The 16,479-nt window shown below is 45.3% G+C and overlaps 1 protein-coding gene across 1 annotated transcript in view; it reads right to left on the bottom strand.

The window, feature by feature from the left end:
- Positions 1 to 16,479, bottom strand: part of LOC126191537 (uncharacterized) — a 174,248-nt gene that overhangs the window by 42,900 nt on the left and 114,869 nt on the right. The window contains exon 4 of the mRNA XM_049932441.1: positions 15,886 to 16,063. Within this exon, the coding sequence (XP_049788398.1) occupies positions 15,886 to 16,063 (178 nt within the window). The remainder of the gene's footprint in view (positions 1 to 15,885; positions 16,064 to 16,479) is intronic.

The following is a 16,479-nucleotide window of genomic DNA, read 5'->3' on the forward strand; positions in this document are numbered from 1 at the left end:
GCCTTACATTTATTTGCACTGAGGTGCCTTTATAGCCGCCTACGTGACTTGTGTGTATCTGCGGGCTCAATACATTCGTAGCCCTCGTTATTGTTCTAGAATATTTTCCCGAATTGGTAACTAAAAATTATGAACAATCAGTTAACCTCCCACGCACTGGTCTATTCAGATTCTAACAGTTATTTATTAGGATCACGACAGTCAAGAAATGCCGAAACTCGTAATGTGTAGGGGTGCTGTGCTTTTTCCTTTTCATTTTTTAACAAAAAGAAAACAAAAAAGTGACAGGTGATTCAAACGAAAACTTTAATTATTTTTGTTATGAAAATGACGCAATACAGAAAAAATTACAGATATAATCTTCCGATGTACTTCCCACGAGGTGTAGGGTGACAATTATTGAACTGTTGTTGTTGTGGTCTTCAGTCCTGAGACTGGTTTGATGCAGCTCTCCATGCTACTCTATCCTGTGCAAGCTTCTTCATCTCCCAGTACCTACTGCAACCTACATCCTTCTGAATCTGCTTAGTGTATTCATCTCTTATTATTGAATTATATGAAAAAAAGGTAAATTAGTTACAAACTACGGCTTGCTGTCAGAAGTCTTCTTCGTTCGCTCCTGATTACAGGACAAAGGCGACATCAAAAATGGCTCTGAGCACTATGGGACTCAACTGCTGTGGTCATCAGTCCCCTAGAACTTAGAACTACTTAAACCTAACTAACCTAAGGACATCACATACACCCATGCCCGAGGCAGGATTCGAACCTGCAACCGTAGCAACAGCGCGGCTCCGGACTGGAGCGCCTAGAACCGCACGGCCATCGCGGCCGGCAAAAGGCGACATCGCAGCAGTAGATTTTAGTATAAGTTATTCGTCACAATTAATCCCATTTCCAGGTAAATCCCCAAAATTATCCCTTTCGAATTCCAAAAGAGAGTGAGCGTGACTTTTCCTGCCGAAGGTTGTATCAGAATTTTTTTTTTTTTTTTTTTGCTTTCGTGAAGAACTATGGCGCCATTCCTAGTTCTATCTTTTAGTTTCAGTTTGGTGATAATACACCCACGTTTCATCTCATGTGTAACAACGCAGTTCAAAAATCTGATCGCTTCGACCTGGAAACGACACAGAAGTTCCTGACAGGCATCGATGTGGCGATCTCTCAATTCAGCATTCAACTACTGTGGCACCCATTCACGGGCTCTTTATTGAATCGTAGCACATCTTCGACTGTATTGTGTGTTGAACCATCATTAATATGCTAAACAGTCTCTATTTCGCGTACAGTAATACGCATGTTTTCCTTCAGAGGCTCTTTAGCTGCGGCACTGTTTTCGGCCGTGAAGCGTCTTCCACAGGATCTACACTTCCTTTAAACTTTCTGCACAACTCGTACGCTTGCTGCAGGGACACATACACGGATCACCGTACTATGCTTTCATCCTCTGATGCATTTCCAAAGATTTAACACCTTCGTTACTGAAAGAAGCGTATCACATATCGCTCTCCCACCTCTGTTCAGGTCGACAGTGGGGAGGGCATCTTTGCATTGACACAGCTTCCTTTTCTGTAACGCAACAACAGACTGGCGGCTGTTGATCATTTGTTTAAATACAGCGCTAGCTCCTTCCAGCTGCCAAATCGATAGTACAACATTCGGGAATTTCATTATTTGAAAGTTTTCATTTGAATCGTGCGCATATACTGAAAGGTTCCATGACGATATGCAGGAGAATACACACTAGCACAGTTAGATGCATCAAACCAGTCTTCAGACTGAAGACTATAACAACAAGTAAAAGGATATGACAATTTCAGAATGTTTGATCAGGTGGATCTGCACCAAATGGTTTGCAAAAATCAGACAGAAGTACATCTTGATTTAATTTCTACGGAAATGCAGAAGGCCGGCCGGTGTGGCCGTGCGGTTCTAGGCGCTTCAGTCTGGAACCGCGTGACCGCTACGGTCGCAGGTTCGAATCCTGCCTCGGGCATGGATGTGTGTGATGTCCTTAGGTTAGTTCGCTTTAATTAGTTCTAAGTTCTAGGGGACTGATGACCTCAGATGTTAAGTCCCATAGTGCTCAGAGCCATTTGAACCATTTGAAATGCAGAATGTGACCCGCATGATCCTAAACTTAGTAAAACTGTTGCAGGCCATTACTTTTTAGAGAAGTTCACGTCGTACTGTATAACGGAATTTGTCATAAAACGAATGCATTCACGGATCCACGGTTTGGTTCTGGGTAGAAGAAAGGTCATATTTTGATACCATCTTTCCGCTCTCAGCATCCTCCTAACGTCAAACATAACTTTCCATCGTCCCAGTTTCAGCGTCCCCAGAAGCCTGGGATTTTAATAACAATAACAACAACAACAAAGTACACTAACCGTCTTAATTCATATAAATGAAAAAGGTAAATGTTGGGTTGTTCAGACTTGTATATCTAAAAAATTCTTCACCATTTGCTTTGAAATATTGACATAACGTTGCATTCGAACATGTACGTGTTTTTATGTACCTACTGGAGTGCCGTATGTACACTGATGAGCCAAAACATTATGACCACCGCCCATCGCGAGGTTGAATACCTCCTGGTCATGCTGCGGGCACGTGACGCAGTAAGAAAGTAAACTGAAGAGAGACGACTGGACAGTCATTTTAGCGAAGATCGGGCCACAAATGGGGAAATTCACCGATATAAGAGGTTTTGACAAAGCGCACATTGTTGTAGCTTTGCGGCTGGAAACGAGAATCTCTGAAACGGCGAAGCTGGAAACGAGAATCTCTGAACACCTGTGAAAAATGTTCGAAGGATGTTGAAACAACGAGTAGACCGTATGGTATTGGACGACCACGTCTCAGCACAAGACGTAGAGGTCGGAGGATCCTCCGCTGTGTATCCAGGATACGCAGCGGCCGATCTGACGACACAGTACAATGCTGGTGCAGGCACAAGTGTTTCGGAGCACGCCGTTCAAAGGCCATTGAAGAACATGGAGCACCACATCACACGAGCCCTACGTGTTTGTGTGTTGGCCCAGCGACCAAGTTATGATTGCAGTGGGCACAGCATCACTGAGTTTTCATCGTGGATTAATACACTCCTGGAAATGGAAAAAAGTACACATTGACACCGGTGTGTCAGACCCACCATACTTGCTCCGGACACTGCGAGAGGGCTGTACAAGCAATGATCACACGCACGGCACAGCGGACACACCAGGAACCGCGGTGTTGGCCGTCGAATGGCGCTAGCTGCGCAGCATTTGTGCACCGCCGCCGTCAGTGTCAGCCAGTTTGCCGTGGCATACGGAGCTCCATCGCAGTCTTTAACACTGGTAGTATGCCGCGACAGCGTGGACGTGAACCGTATGTGCAGTTGACGGACTTTGAGCGAGGGCGTATAGTGGGCATGCGGGAGGCCGGGTGGACGTACCGCCGAATTGCTCAACACGTGGGGCGTGAGGTCTCCACAGTACATCGATGTTGTCGCCAGTGGTCGGCGGAAGGTGCACGTGCCCGTCGACCTGGGACCGGACCGCAGCGACGCACGGATGCACGCCGAGACCGTAGGATCCTACGCAGTGCCGTAGGGGACCGCACCGCCACTTCCCAGCAAATTAGGGACACTGTTGCTCCTGGGGTATCGGCGAGGACCATTCGCAACCGTCTCCATGAAGCTGGGCTACGGTCCCGCACACCGTTAGGCCGTCTTCCGCTCACGCCCCAACATCGTGCAGCCCGCCTCCAGTGGTGTCGCGACAGGCGTGAATGGAGGGACGAATGGAGACGTGTCGTCTTCAGCGATGAGAGTCGCTTCTGCCTTGGTGCCAATGATGGTCGTATGCGTGTTTGGCGCCGTGCAGGTGAGCGCCACAATCAGGACTGCATACGACCGAGGCACACAGGGCCAACACCCGGCATCATGGTGTGGGGAGCGATCTCCTACACTGGCCGTACACCACTGGTGATCGTCGAGGGGACACTGAATAGTGCACGGTACATCCAAACCGTCATCGAACCCATCGTTCTACCATTCCTAGACCGGCAAGGGAACTTGCTGTTCCAACAGGTTAATGCACGTCCGCATGTATCCCGTGCCACCCAACGTGCTCTAGAAGGTGTAAGTCAACTACCCTGGCCAGTAAGATCTCCGGATCTGTCCCCCATTGAGCATGTTTGGGACTGGATGAAGCGTCGTCTCACGCGGTCTGCACGTCCAGCACGAACGCTGGTCCAACTGAGACGCCAGGTGTAAATGGCATGGCAAGCCGTTCCACAGGACTACATCCAGCATCTCTACGATCGTCTCCATGGGAGAATAGCATCCTGCATTGCTGCGAAAGGTGGATATACACTGTACTAGTGCCGACATTGTGCATGCTCTGTTGCCTGTGTCTATGTGCCTGTGGTTCTGTCAGTGTGATCATGTGATGTATCTGACCCCAGGAATGTGTCAATAAAGTTTCCCCTTCCTGGGACAATGAATTCACGGTGTTCTTATTTCAATTTCCAGGAGTGTAGAAACGTGTCGCCTGTCGAATGAATCGCATTTCTTGTTACATCAGGTCGACGGTCGGGTCCTTACAGACCGTCATCAGGCTGACGTCTGCGCGAAACATGCACCGCGCCACACATGCAAGCCGGCGAGGGCAGAATTATGCTACAGGGTACATTCAGTTGGGCTTCCGTGGGATCTGTGGTGGTAATCGATGGCGTTATGACAGCAGTCAACTACGTGAACATTATTGTGAACTGTCCGCCCCGATAGCTGAGTGGTGAGCGTGACGGATTGCCGTCCTAAGGGGCCCAGGTTCGATTCCCGGCTGGGTCGGGGATTTTCTACACTCAGGGACTGGGTGTTGTGTCGTCTTCATCATCATTTCATCTTCATCCGGCGCGCAGGTCGTCCAATGTGGCGTAATAAGACCTGCACCAAGGCGACCAGGCCTGCCCCGTAAGGAGCCTACCGGCCAATGACGCCAAACGCTCATTTCCATTCCCATTGTGGAGTACCTGCATCGCTTCATGCTGGAAGTCTCCCCTTATGGCGATGACATCTTCCAACAAAATAACTGTCGGTGTTGCGAGGTGAGAATCGTGCTACAGTGGTTTGACGGGCGTCATAGTGAACTCACATTAATGTCTTGGCCAGCAAATGTGCCTGATCTGTACGCATTGGAACACATATTGGGCGCCAACTACGTGCCCTTAATTTTCGGGAATTGCTTGACCTGTATGTAGACATCTGGTGCCACCTACTTCTAGAATCCGAGCCGAGCAGGGTCTCTGTTGTACTGTGTTTGAAAAGTGGAACAACACGATTTTAAACAGGTGGTCATGCGTGTATTCGAATGCAAAGTTTTTCAAAATTTGTCCGAGATTCAAGATTTTGAACAAATGAACATTTACATCCGTAGAAACAAAGATCCAAGCACTCGTTTATTCAAACTCTAAATCTCCCAAGTATTTCACCTATTGCCTTGAAATTTTGACACAATATCGCATTCGAATATATGCGCGTTTTTATACCTACTTTCTAATATATGTAGTACATAAATAAATACGTAATACACTCCTGGAAATTGAAATAAGAACACCGTGAATTCATTGTCCCAGGAAGGGGAAACTTTATTGACACATTCCTGGGGTCAGATACATCACATGATCACACTGACAGAACCACAGACACATAGACACAGGCAACAGAGCATGCACAATGTCGGCACTAGTACAGTGTATATCCACCTTTCGCAGCAATGCAGGCTGCTATTCTCCCATGGAGACGATCGTAGAGATGCTGGATGTAGTCCTGTGGAACGGCTTGCCATGCCATTTCCACCTGACGCCTCAGTTGGACCAGCGTTCGTGCTGGACGTGCAGACCGCGAGAGACGACGCTTCATCCAGTCCCAAACTTGCTCAATGGGGGACAGATCCGGAGATCTTGCTGGCCAGGGTAGTTGACTTACACCTTCTAGAGCACGTTGGGTGGCACGGGATACATGCGGACGTGCATTGTCCTGTTGGAACAGCAAGTTCCCTTGCCGGTCTAGGAATGGTAGAACGATGGGTTCGATAACGATTTGGATGTACCGTGCACTATTCAGTGTCCCCTCGACAATCACCAGTGGTGTACGGCCAGTGTAAGAGATCGCTCCCCACACCATGATGCCGGGTGTTGGCCCTGTGTGCCTCGGTCGTATGCAGTCCGGATTGTGGCACTCACCTGCACGGCGCCAAACACGCATACGACCATCATTGGCACCAAGGCAGAAGCGACTCTCATCGCTGAAGACGACACGTCTCCATTCGTCCCTCCATTCACGCCTGTCGCGACACCACTGGAGGCGGGCTGCATGATGTTGGGGCGTGAGCGGAAGATGGCCTAACGGTGTGCGGGACCGTAGCCCAGCTTCATGGAGACGGTTGCGAATGGTCCTAGCCAATACCCCAGGAGCAACAGTGTCCCTAATTTGCTGGGAAGTGGCGGTGCGGTCCCCTACGGCACTGCGTAGGATCCTACGGTCTTGGCGTGCATCCGTGCGTCGCTGCGGTCCAGTCCCAGGTCGACGGGCACGTGCACCTTCCGCCGACCACTGTCGACAACATCGATGTACTGTGGAGACCTCACGCCCCACGTGTTGAGCAATTCGGCGGTACGTCCACCCGGCCTCCCGCATGCCCACTATACGCCCTCGCTCAAAGTCCGTCAACTGCACATACGGTTCACGTCCACGCTGTCGCGGCATGCTACCAGTGTTAAAGACTGCGATGGAGCTCCGTATGCCACGGCAAACTGGCTGACACTGACGGCGGCGGTGCACAAATGCTGCGCAGCTAGCGCCATTCGACGGCCAACACCGCGGTTCCTGGTGTGTCCGCTGTGCCGTGCGTGTGATCATTGCTTGTACAGCCCTCTCGCAGTGTCCGGAGCAAGTATGGTGGGTCTGACACACCGGTGTCAATGTGTTCTTTTTTCCATTTCCAGGAGTGTATATAAAGGAGAATTGCTGATAGCAAAAATCTCGAAAAGTTTTCGATCGATCTGATTCAAATTTGTATACAGATGTAGGCTGTATATTTTTAATGTTTGTAATACTTAAATAGGTATATATAAATATTTTCATATAATAGTGAAACGTTGTTGGCAGACAGGAATGTTGTATTTATGACTTATTGGGTTGTGATTACAATACTATCACAGAATCTGAATTTGCAATAACAATAGCAAAGGCTCAAGGTCAGAGAGAGGGGAGGGGGGCGATAGGAGATGGACAGAGGAGTGGGAGGAAATGAAAATGGAAAGCGGTAAGGGGAAGATAGGCAGAGAGAGGGGCAAAAGGAGATGGAGAGACAGGGTAAGAGAAGATGAGCAGAAAGAGGGTGGGGGGGATGGGGGCAGCCGCTTGATATAGAGAGGAGAAAAGAGGAGGAGAGAGGCAAAGAGACCGACAGGAGGAGATGAACAGAGAATAGAGACGGGGTTGGGTGTGGGGAAGGAGAGTAGGGGGCGTATTCAATTACCATTTTATAAAAGTACGTCTTCTCTCCCTTTTCCATTTAACCAGATTCCGCTGCAGCAACACGTGGCTGGGAACAGCTAGTACTGTAATAATAATTTGTTTTCATCCTTGTTTCGTGCATCACTTTAGCACATCCAAGAAATTATTATTCAGAAAAATATATCATCTGAAAAGAATTTGGCCGAGGATTCGACAAATACATAAACTATACTAAACTCCGCCCGAACAGGCTACGAGGCCCCAACGCCACCGACCGGCCGCCGTGTCATCCTCAGACCACAGGCGTCATAAGATGCGGATGTGGAGGGGCATGTAGTCAGCACACTGCTCTCCCGGCCTTATGTCAGTTTAGGAGACCGGAGCCGCTACTTCTAAATCAAGTAGCTCCTCAGTTTGCCTCACAAGGGCTGAGTGCACCCCGCGCGCCAACTGCGCTCGGCAGACAGGATGGTCACCCATCCAAGTGGTAGCCCAGTCCGACAGCGTTAACTTCGGTGATCTGACGGGAACCGGTGTTACCACTGCAGCAAGGCAGTTAAGAACTACAATAATAGCAAACCTTCAAAATTTCGACAACGCCATAGTTTACAACACATAAAATCAAGTATGTATTCTTCAGTATCAGCATCTCACTTAACAGTACGGCTGTGAACACAGGTCTGCATACAATGATACGCGAGCGTGTAAACGGGAAGGGGAGGAGAAGGGAATGCTGTCTCTTTCAGACGTTCCAGCCTACGTTAGGAAGAGGTCAACCTTTCCGCCTGTGACGAGAAGTAAACTACTGCACCTGCTTCCACTGTTCAAGTGCTGCAACACTTCCGACTACGGCGGACAAGAGAGCGCCACGGGTATAGTGCTGGGCTCCAAAATACAAGGGGTGGCACTTCAGCCTCTCTTAAAAATGATTCCTACCACTTGACAATGGCCAAGGAGTGCTTGACCGAAAGCTCGTGTAGTTTTAATTAACTGACGCGGTTGGAAACCCGAGAACATTTATTCGATTCCTGCACAAGTTGCAGAAGCTACCGCGGTGACCACAGTCGGACGGTACGCGGTCTTACTCAGCTTCTAAGCGCTTCTGAGCACTCGCCAACCACGTTACAAATCACGTCTCCGCCCACGTCCACGACCACGATCACAAGCGTTTCATGTTCCTTTGTGGGGACTAAAAAATGGTTCAAATGGCTCTGAGTTCTATGGGACTTAACTGCTGCGGTCATCAGTCCCCTAGAACTTAGAACTACTTAAACCTAACTAACCTAAGGACATCACACACATCCATGCCCGAGACAGGATTCGAACCTGCGGCCGTAGCGGTCGCGCGGTTCCAAACTGTAGCGACTAGAACCGCTCGGCCACACCGGCCGGCAATATGTGGGGACTGCCTGAATTAGTACACCGGCAATAGCGCGCGTTATTTCTCATCAGTTCTAATGTGTCACACGCTCTATTAGTATGCAGCAACTGGCGTGTTCGTGGTTGTCTTCCGCATGAAAATGGATGACAAGCACGTGTAATGGTATGCAAAAGGAAAATATACAGTGAAGGATACTTTTTTTTCTGTCATCAGTGTTCTGACTAATTTGATGTGGCCCGTCACGACTTCCTCTCCAGCGCCAATTTCTTCATCTCAGAGTAGCGCCTGCATCCTGGGTCCTCTATTATTTGCTGCATTGATTTCAGTCTCTGTCTTCCGCAACAGCTTCTCTCCCCTCTGCAACTCCCTCTAGTTCCATAGACGTTATTTCCTGATGTCTCAACATATCCTACCCCTTCTCCTTGTCAGTATTTTCAACATATTCCTTTCTTCACGAATTCTGTGGAGTACCTTGTCATTCCTTATGTTATCAGTCCAGCAAATTATCAGCACTCTTCTGTAGCACCACATCTCAAACGCTTTGATTATCTTCTGTTCCGATTTTCCCACTGTTCATGATTCACTGCCATACAATGCTGAGCTCCAAACGAACATTCTCAGGAATTTCTTCCTCAGGTTAAGGCCTATGTTTGATACTAATAGACTTCTCATGGCCAGGAGTGACCTCTTTGCCTGTTCTATTCTGCTTTTTATGTCCTCCTTGCTTCGTCCTTCATGGATTATTTTGCTTCCAACGTATAAGAATTTTTTAATTTCGGCTGCTTCATGATCGCCAATTTTCATGTTTTCGCTATTCTCATTTCTGCTACTTCTCATTACTTTTGCCATTTCCCCTTACTTTCAATCCTCCTTTCGACAGCTCCTGTAATTCTTCTTCCCTTTCACTAAGGATAGTAACGTCATTAGCGAATCTTATCATTCATATCCTATCACCCTGAATTTTGATCCCACTTTGAACCTTTCTTTTATTTCCGTCATTGCGTCTTCGTTGTATAGATCGAACATTAGGGGCGAAAGACTGCACCTTTGTCTTACACCCTTTTTAATCGCACTATTTCGCACATGGTCTTTCAATCAAACCGCCCCCCCCTTAGTTCTTGTACGAACATTAACTGTCTTTTCCGATAGCTACTAAGGATACTACCAGTTAGTAAATTTTGTTTATCCTCTGTAATCCCATTCCGATTCTCATTCGTTTTAGATACTTATCCCAACATGTGACAAATTGGATGAGTCATTTCCCATGTCTGATCGAGAAATAGCCGTTTTATCTTGCCTCGTGAAGGGAAGGTCCCGGGTTTGAGTCCCACCTTAGCCATGCGCCTGTGCTTTCTATTCGCTAATGTAACAAATCATATATACATTACAGGTTTCTCGGAGCAGATTAGTTCGCCCCGAGCTGTACTTACAAGACAAACAGCACCAAGTCAGAAGAGAGTCAAACTAAGCCCTACTAAAAGTATGGACACCCGGAAGAGAAACAGTTTGAACCATTGTACTACAGTAAGTAATCCCCCGACAAGTGCCTAGTGAGTATCACGTAAAGAATGTGCTGTCTTAGCATCCGTACAGTGAATGTGGAACCAGGGGACACTACAGAACCCATATTGCCCGAAGTTCTCCGCACTTTCCATGGAATCGTTGTTAGTCACAATAAAGTACGCGTTTTTGCGATCTTTGTGTCATCATGTTCGACGAGCTGCCACCGAGAATGGCTACACGTTACTTCTACTACATATTTTTGTTAATGTAAGACCCGTGTCCCACAAGCCAGGGGCTCAGTAATCCACGAAAATCATTAGGGCCCCCTGAATGTATCTCTCACTCTGCAGTGGAGTGTTGCTACCACATCAAATCTGCGTGCCACTCCGGGACTCGAACCCGAAATCTTGCCTTTCCTGCCTGGACAGCTTCAATAAGAAAAAGAAAGTCGCATATTAAGGAATATACAAATCCAACTTCCCTGTTCTCAACGAACGGCGCCAGTTGTTAACAGTGGCAAAAGATCTTTTAAACAAAAGATCACTCTTAACAACTGGCACCCTTCGTTGAGAATAAGAAGGTTGGATTTTCATATCCTTTAATATCCGGCTTACTGGAGGCAGAGAACTAGCTGTGATTACACAAGCGTAGGGACAGGAATCGGCTGTATTCAATTGGGGCGACTCTGCGCAATCTCGATTCCTTCGTATAGAAGACAATACAGAGAGTAGTCGATACCTGTGTGAAGTTTCAAAATTCGAGACATGGTCTCTTTATTCGATAACGCCAGGTACCGTATTTAAGGTGAAACTGCCAGTTGCTTGTGGCAAGAAATGTTTTTCAAAGAAGACAGGTAGCATTAATTCTGCAGTTTTCAGCTGTCGTAGATCACACATGTTTGGGACATGACTGCCTCGTAACTTTTCCGTCATAGTTCAACTGTGGTACATCGAACATGTTTGGAATATGATTTCCCAGCGGCTTGTCCTGCCGACCACTGATGCGTTGCAGATTTGTATACTAGCTGCATGGAGAAAAACGTCCTCCAGAACTTACTCAGGTCTTTTTTAATTTTATTACGGCTTTTAGAGGGACTACTTCACCTTTCACTGAATTCTCAAAGTCGGAGATCATCTGGAGTTCCGCTATCTTTTTTTTTTATTGCCGCCAGCCTAAGTAGGTTAAGAAGAAATGATCATCATAATAAAATAACAGAAATCAGAGGTCGTGCGGAAAGGTTCAGTGTTCGTTCTTCCCTCGAGCAGTTCGAGACCGAAAAGTAGAGAAATAGTGTTTAATGTGCGATAGTGCAGTGGCTGTATTGTGAAGAGGAATGCGTACATATCCGAAGCAACATTTCATTGTTCTTCTTAAGAACACAGGCTGTCTAATATCGTATTTATCCGCCGATACCATGTAATGTCTTTCAATAAAAAATGTCCTTCCATGTATGGGAACTACACAATTTGTAGTCTGGCCGTGACTCGTTCACGGATAGCCAAGTCGGTTAAGGCGACTGCTCGCGAAAAGCGGAAAATCCGGGTTCGGTTCCCTGTCCGGCACATATTTTCGTTGTTGTCATTCCCTTACACGGCTGATGGTTGTACCAGTCACCTAAGTCTGAATTTCAGAGTAGTGATGCAGATGTAGATCGTTTCTGTGGCCGGGCGCCCGTAAAACATTACGCGGACGCAACTCCTATAATCTCACCAACGAGTGTGACGTCAGGTTATGTTTGTTAACGCCGCAACAAACAGTAACGAGTTGACATGATGTAATCACTCAGCAAATCATACGTTTGAGGAAGATATGCACGAGCAAACCCCTTATTAGTTCTGACGCGATAAGTTATCAGCTAATTATGTCTCAACTAAAGGCTTCAAATATCGCTTATCCGTTAATATCGCCGCGCTGCACGTCCAATAAGTCTGAAAGCAGAATCATGACTCATCATTTTCTTGGATTTCGTGCAGTGTAGGAAATTGTAACTCGAAGCCCATACTGCATGGCTTTTACTTCCTGGATGTTCGTCTAGCTCGGAGAAAATTAACCATCGCATTTGTCATTATTTCTTAGTGACCTTAATTTTCTCATACTGATGGTGATTTTCGATAGCACCAGTAGATCTATTGTCACAATTTTCTCGAGAGAAATAAGATGCACAAGTCTATGACTTATCGCAAAACGAAATTCACACAAAAAACTGCTTGCTCAGTAGTCGAGACTACGGTTCGGTAATCGAAAAAACTGTAGCTGCAACTTTAATTTTTTCACGGCGGTGTCGGTGTATTTAAAACTGAAAGAAACTATTTATCAAATTAATAGATGGGATGTAGGTCAAGGAAAAGAAGAAAATAGCGACGACCTTTGGCTTCTTGTTTGGCCTTCAGAGTCGCCGGACTCCATTACATGACGTGTCCGCACCCTCGGTGTTTCCCCAACCTCCTGGTCAATAATGAAAGCTATTGAGTCTGCCATAATACACACTGTAACTGTCACAAAACCAAATAAAAAGAACAATACAAGCGAACCTCAGGGCGCCCACACCAAGAAATTTACCAAAGATTCACAACAGTTGAATAATGATAACAAAACCAGCAGCTGTTTTTGGATCTAACTTTGTTTATTCTTTGTAATACATGCTGCCAATTTCGATACCACATACTGTCATCTTCAGGTCCCGAACGTAACCTGTCTTCCTTGATGTATTACCAGATAAAGAATCACAAAACCGGTACTCCGATCAGGCCTGTGCCTGATTTGACAACTGCATCAGCGTATCATTTAGCCAGGCGCATGGACAACACCACAAACAACACGAAAACTTGGCACACCCTGACATTTGACCAAAATAACACACAGGACATGAAACATAATGAAGAAACAAGATATAAATGTGGCATACGAAGCAAACAACATTCTGCATAAAACGTCAAAAATACCTAACGCGACCATATGTAACTCAATAAAGCAGGTATATGTTAATCTAGTAGTCATCTATTGTTCATAAATGCCCTCTTTTCCCGCACAAATTTGTTTTTATTACTTTCACATCGTCTACTTCGTGGTTTCCAATTTTCATTTTAAACTCACTGATAATCTCATTTCTGCTGCTCCTCATTACGTCTTTCTTTCTTCGGCTCACCCCCAACTCATATTCTGAACTCACTATATCTTTCATTACGTTCAGCACGCACTGCAGTTCTTACTTGGTTTGACTGTTGATAGGATTATCTCTAGCGAATCTTATCACTGATAGTCTTTAACCCCGCATTTTAATTCGGCTCCAAAATCTTTCTTTTACTTCCGTCACTTCATTTTAGATGTGTGCGTGGTGCCTCAAACCTTTTGGGTAAAACCGAAACAGGTGACAGTGGGTCCACAACCGATTATATTGAGATAGGTTTGTCTTATTTGCAGATGATACAAACATTGCTATAAATAGTAAATCAAATATAAATTTAGAAAGGGCAGCTAATCAAGTTTTTACTGACATTAATAAGTGGTTCATAGCCAATTCACTGTCATTAAACTTTGAAAAGACCCACTACATGCAGTTTAAAACTTCCAAGAGATTTCCTTCTAGTGTGTGTATAACATATGATGACATGGAAATAGAAGAAGTTGAGACTGTAAAATTCTTGGGATTACATCTGGGGAGCGACATACTAACGATCTGCTGAAGCGCCTAAAGAAGTCTGTGCTTGCAATGCGAATGATGTCAGACATAGGAGATATAATTAAAAAAAACTGGCATATTTTGCTTATTTTCATTCCATTATGTCATATGATATCATATTTTGCAGTAACTCCACAAACCGAGAAAATTTTTTTTGAGAACAGAAGCGTATAATAAGAGTAATTTGTAGTGTAAATCCAAGAACATCAAGTCGAAGCCTATTCAAAGAATTCAGCATACAAACCACAGCTTCTCAGTATATTTATTCCTTAATGAAGTTTGTTGTAAATAATACATCTCTTTTTCCAACTACCTGCTTAGTACACAGTATCAATACTAGGAATAAAGAACACTATACATAAAGATTTAAAATCACTTACTCTTGTCCAGAAAGGAGTCCAGTATTCAGCAACGCATATTTTTAATAAGTTACCAGCAACCATTCAGAGTTTATTTTCAGACAAGGCACAATTTAAACATAATTTAAAAGAATTTTTTGTGGCCAACTCCTATTCCATCCATAAATTTCTTAACAAATGCAGTAGGCCATTTTAATGAAAATTTATTATACTTCAATCATACTTGGTTGTAACAGCCAAGTAACTACCTACTGTGTGAATGATGGATGTATGGAAAACAGATGTAAGTCTTAAGTCTGTAAATAGTGGAAGTTTAATTTTAAATCTTGTACATAATTTGACTGTTCTTAAATAAGGATCATTGAAATGAATAATTTACTTTAATTTTTGACAATACTTGGTTGTAATAGCCAAGTAAGTAGCTACTGTGTTAGTGATGGAGTGAATGAAAGCAGATGTATGTATTAAAACTGTAAATATTAGAAGTTTAATTTTAATTCATGTACATAATTTTACTGTTTATTGACTGAGGATCATTAAAATTAATGAAACTCAAATTTTTCTAATTACATTTTTGTAATGTGTTTATCTGACATGTTCCACACCCAGGAGGATCCCCTCTTTTGCTGGTCTATGGAATGAATAATTAATCTAATATAATCTAATCGAAGAGAACCAATGATCGGAAATGCATATTTATTGTACTATGGAATACACAGCGTACACTGCATAACAACAACGCTGCTTACAGTAACTATTCAAAGTGATGACCGCCAGTCTCATTGCATGCATGGCAACGGTGCATGAAGTAATTCCGCACTCTAGCGAAGATCCTAGGTGCCTGTGTAGTCTGGAACAGACAACTGGTGATAAACAGCGTACACCCCTGACCAGTCTGCATTGTTCGAGGCCTCATTCGCCACTGATAGTGTTTTCAACAGCCGCGACAGCCATGTCTAGAGTGAGGGCAATCCCCACGCCACACGCTTCGGTGGCCACCAGCAACGGGTGGGCGGGCATTGTCCAAGATCACCTAATACGACCTCATTTGTTGTCCCCCGTTTGACCGGTCCACTTTGACGTTAATGTCCGCGAGCACCTGAACAACACTACCCTCATCGTTGGGTTGGAAGAGGTGGTCTTGTCCCATGGCCAGTGCGATCACAGTGTCCACACCTCTCGATTTTTTTTCTTCTGGCGTTACGTCAAAACGTTGGTGTATGAAAACCCAGTGGGAATGGGTGAAGACCTGCTTACTAGAGTCCAAACTGCCTGTCTCTTGGTGCAAGAAATCCCAGGGATCTTTGAGAGAGTTGTGGACTCACTATCACGTGTTTCAGTTTGACCCGAAAGGTTTGAGACACCCTGTAGATTTAACAATAGGGGTGAGAGACTACATCCCTATCTTACAACTTTTCTAATCGTTTCTACGTCATACAGTTGTGCGACTCACCAGCTCTGCCTGAGAGGAGATATCGAGCGTGAGGTCCATTCCCGATGGGCCGGCTCCCACGACCACCACCCTACGACCTTTGAAGAGCGACGGCACGCGGTAGTCGTGGCTGTGCATCTGCCGACCTCTGAACTTCTCTGATCCTGGAAGGGACGGCACGAATGGCAGAAAATAGTGTCTGAAAGAAAAAGGAGGAAAAGGAAAGCAGGTCTACATTTACGTTCTACTGTGAATTATTCATACATCGACAAACAAAATTTGATAAAATGAAATATATATTTCGTAAAAGTAGTCTACTCTTCGTTACAACTTTCACTATAGGTACCAGTAAGAAATCAGTTAACAGTTTTTTCTTTTTGTCTGCGACACTCTTACATGTTATTTTTTATTTTTTTCTACGATATTTACATGCATTACGAAACTTACAAGATTTTGCACGTTTTCCGCTTGGACACTTTTCATTTCCAATGACAGTTTGTTACCACACGTTTCATGGTCTACATAGCCGAGTTTGCTAATGCACGGGCGTGCTGTGACCCATGACTGTTCTGTAGAGATGGGCGAACTCGTTCATAGCCCACATCTCGTGGTCGT

The sequence above is a fragment of the Schistocerca cancellata genome, chromosome 6 (assembly GCF_023864275.1).
Source record: "Schistocerca cancellata isolate TAMUIC-IGC-003103 chromosome 6, iqSchCanc2.1, whole genome shotgun sequence".
Classification (NCBI taxonomy): domain Eukaryota; kingdom Metazoa; phylum Arthropoda; class Insecta; order Orthoptera; family Acrididae; genus Schistocerca; species Schistocerca cancellata.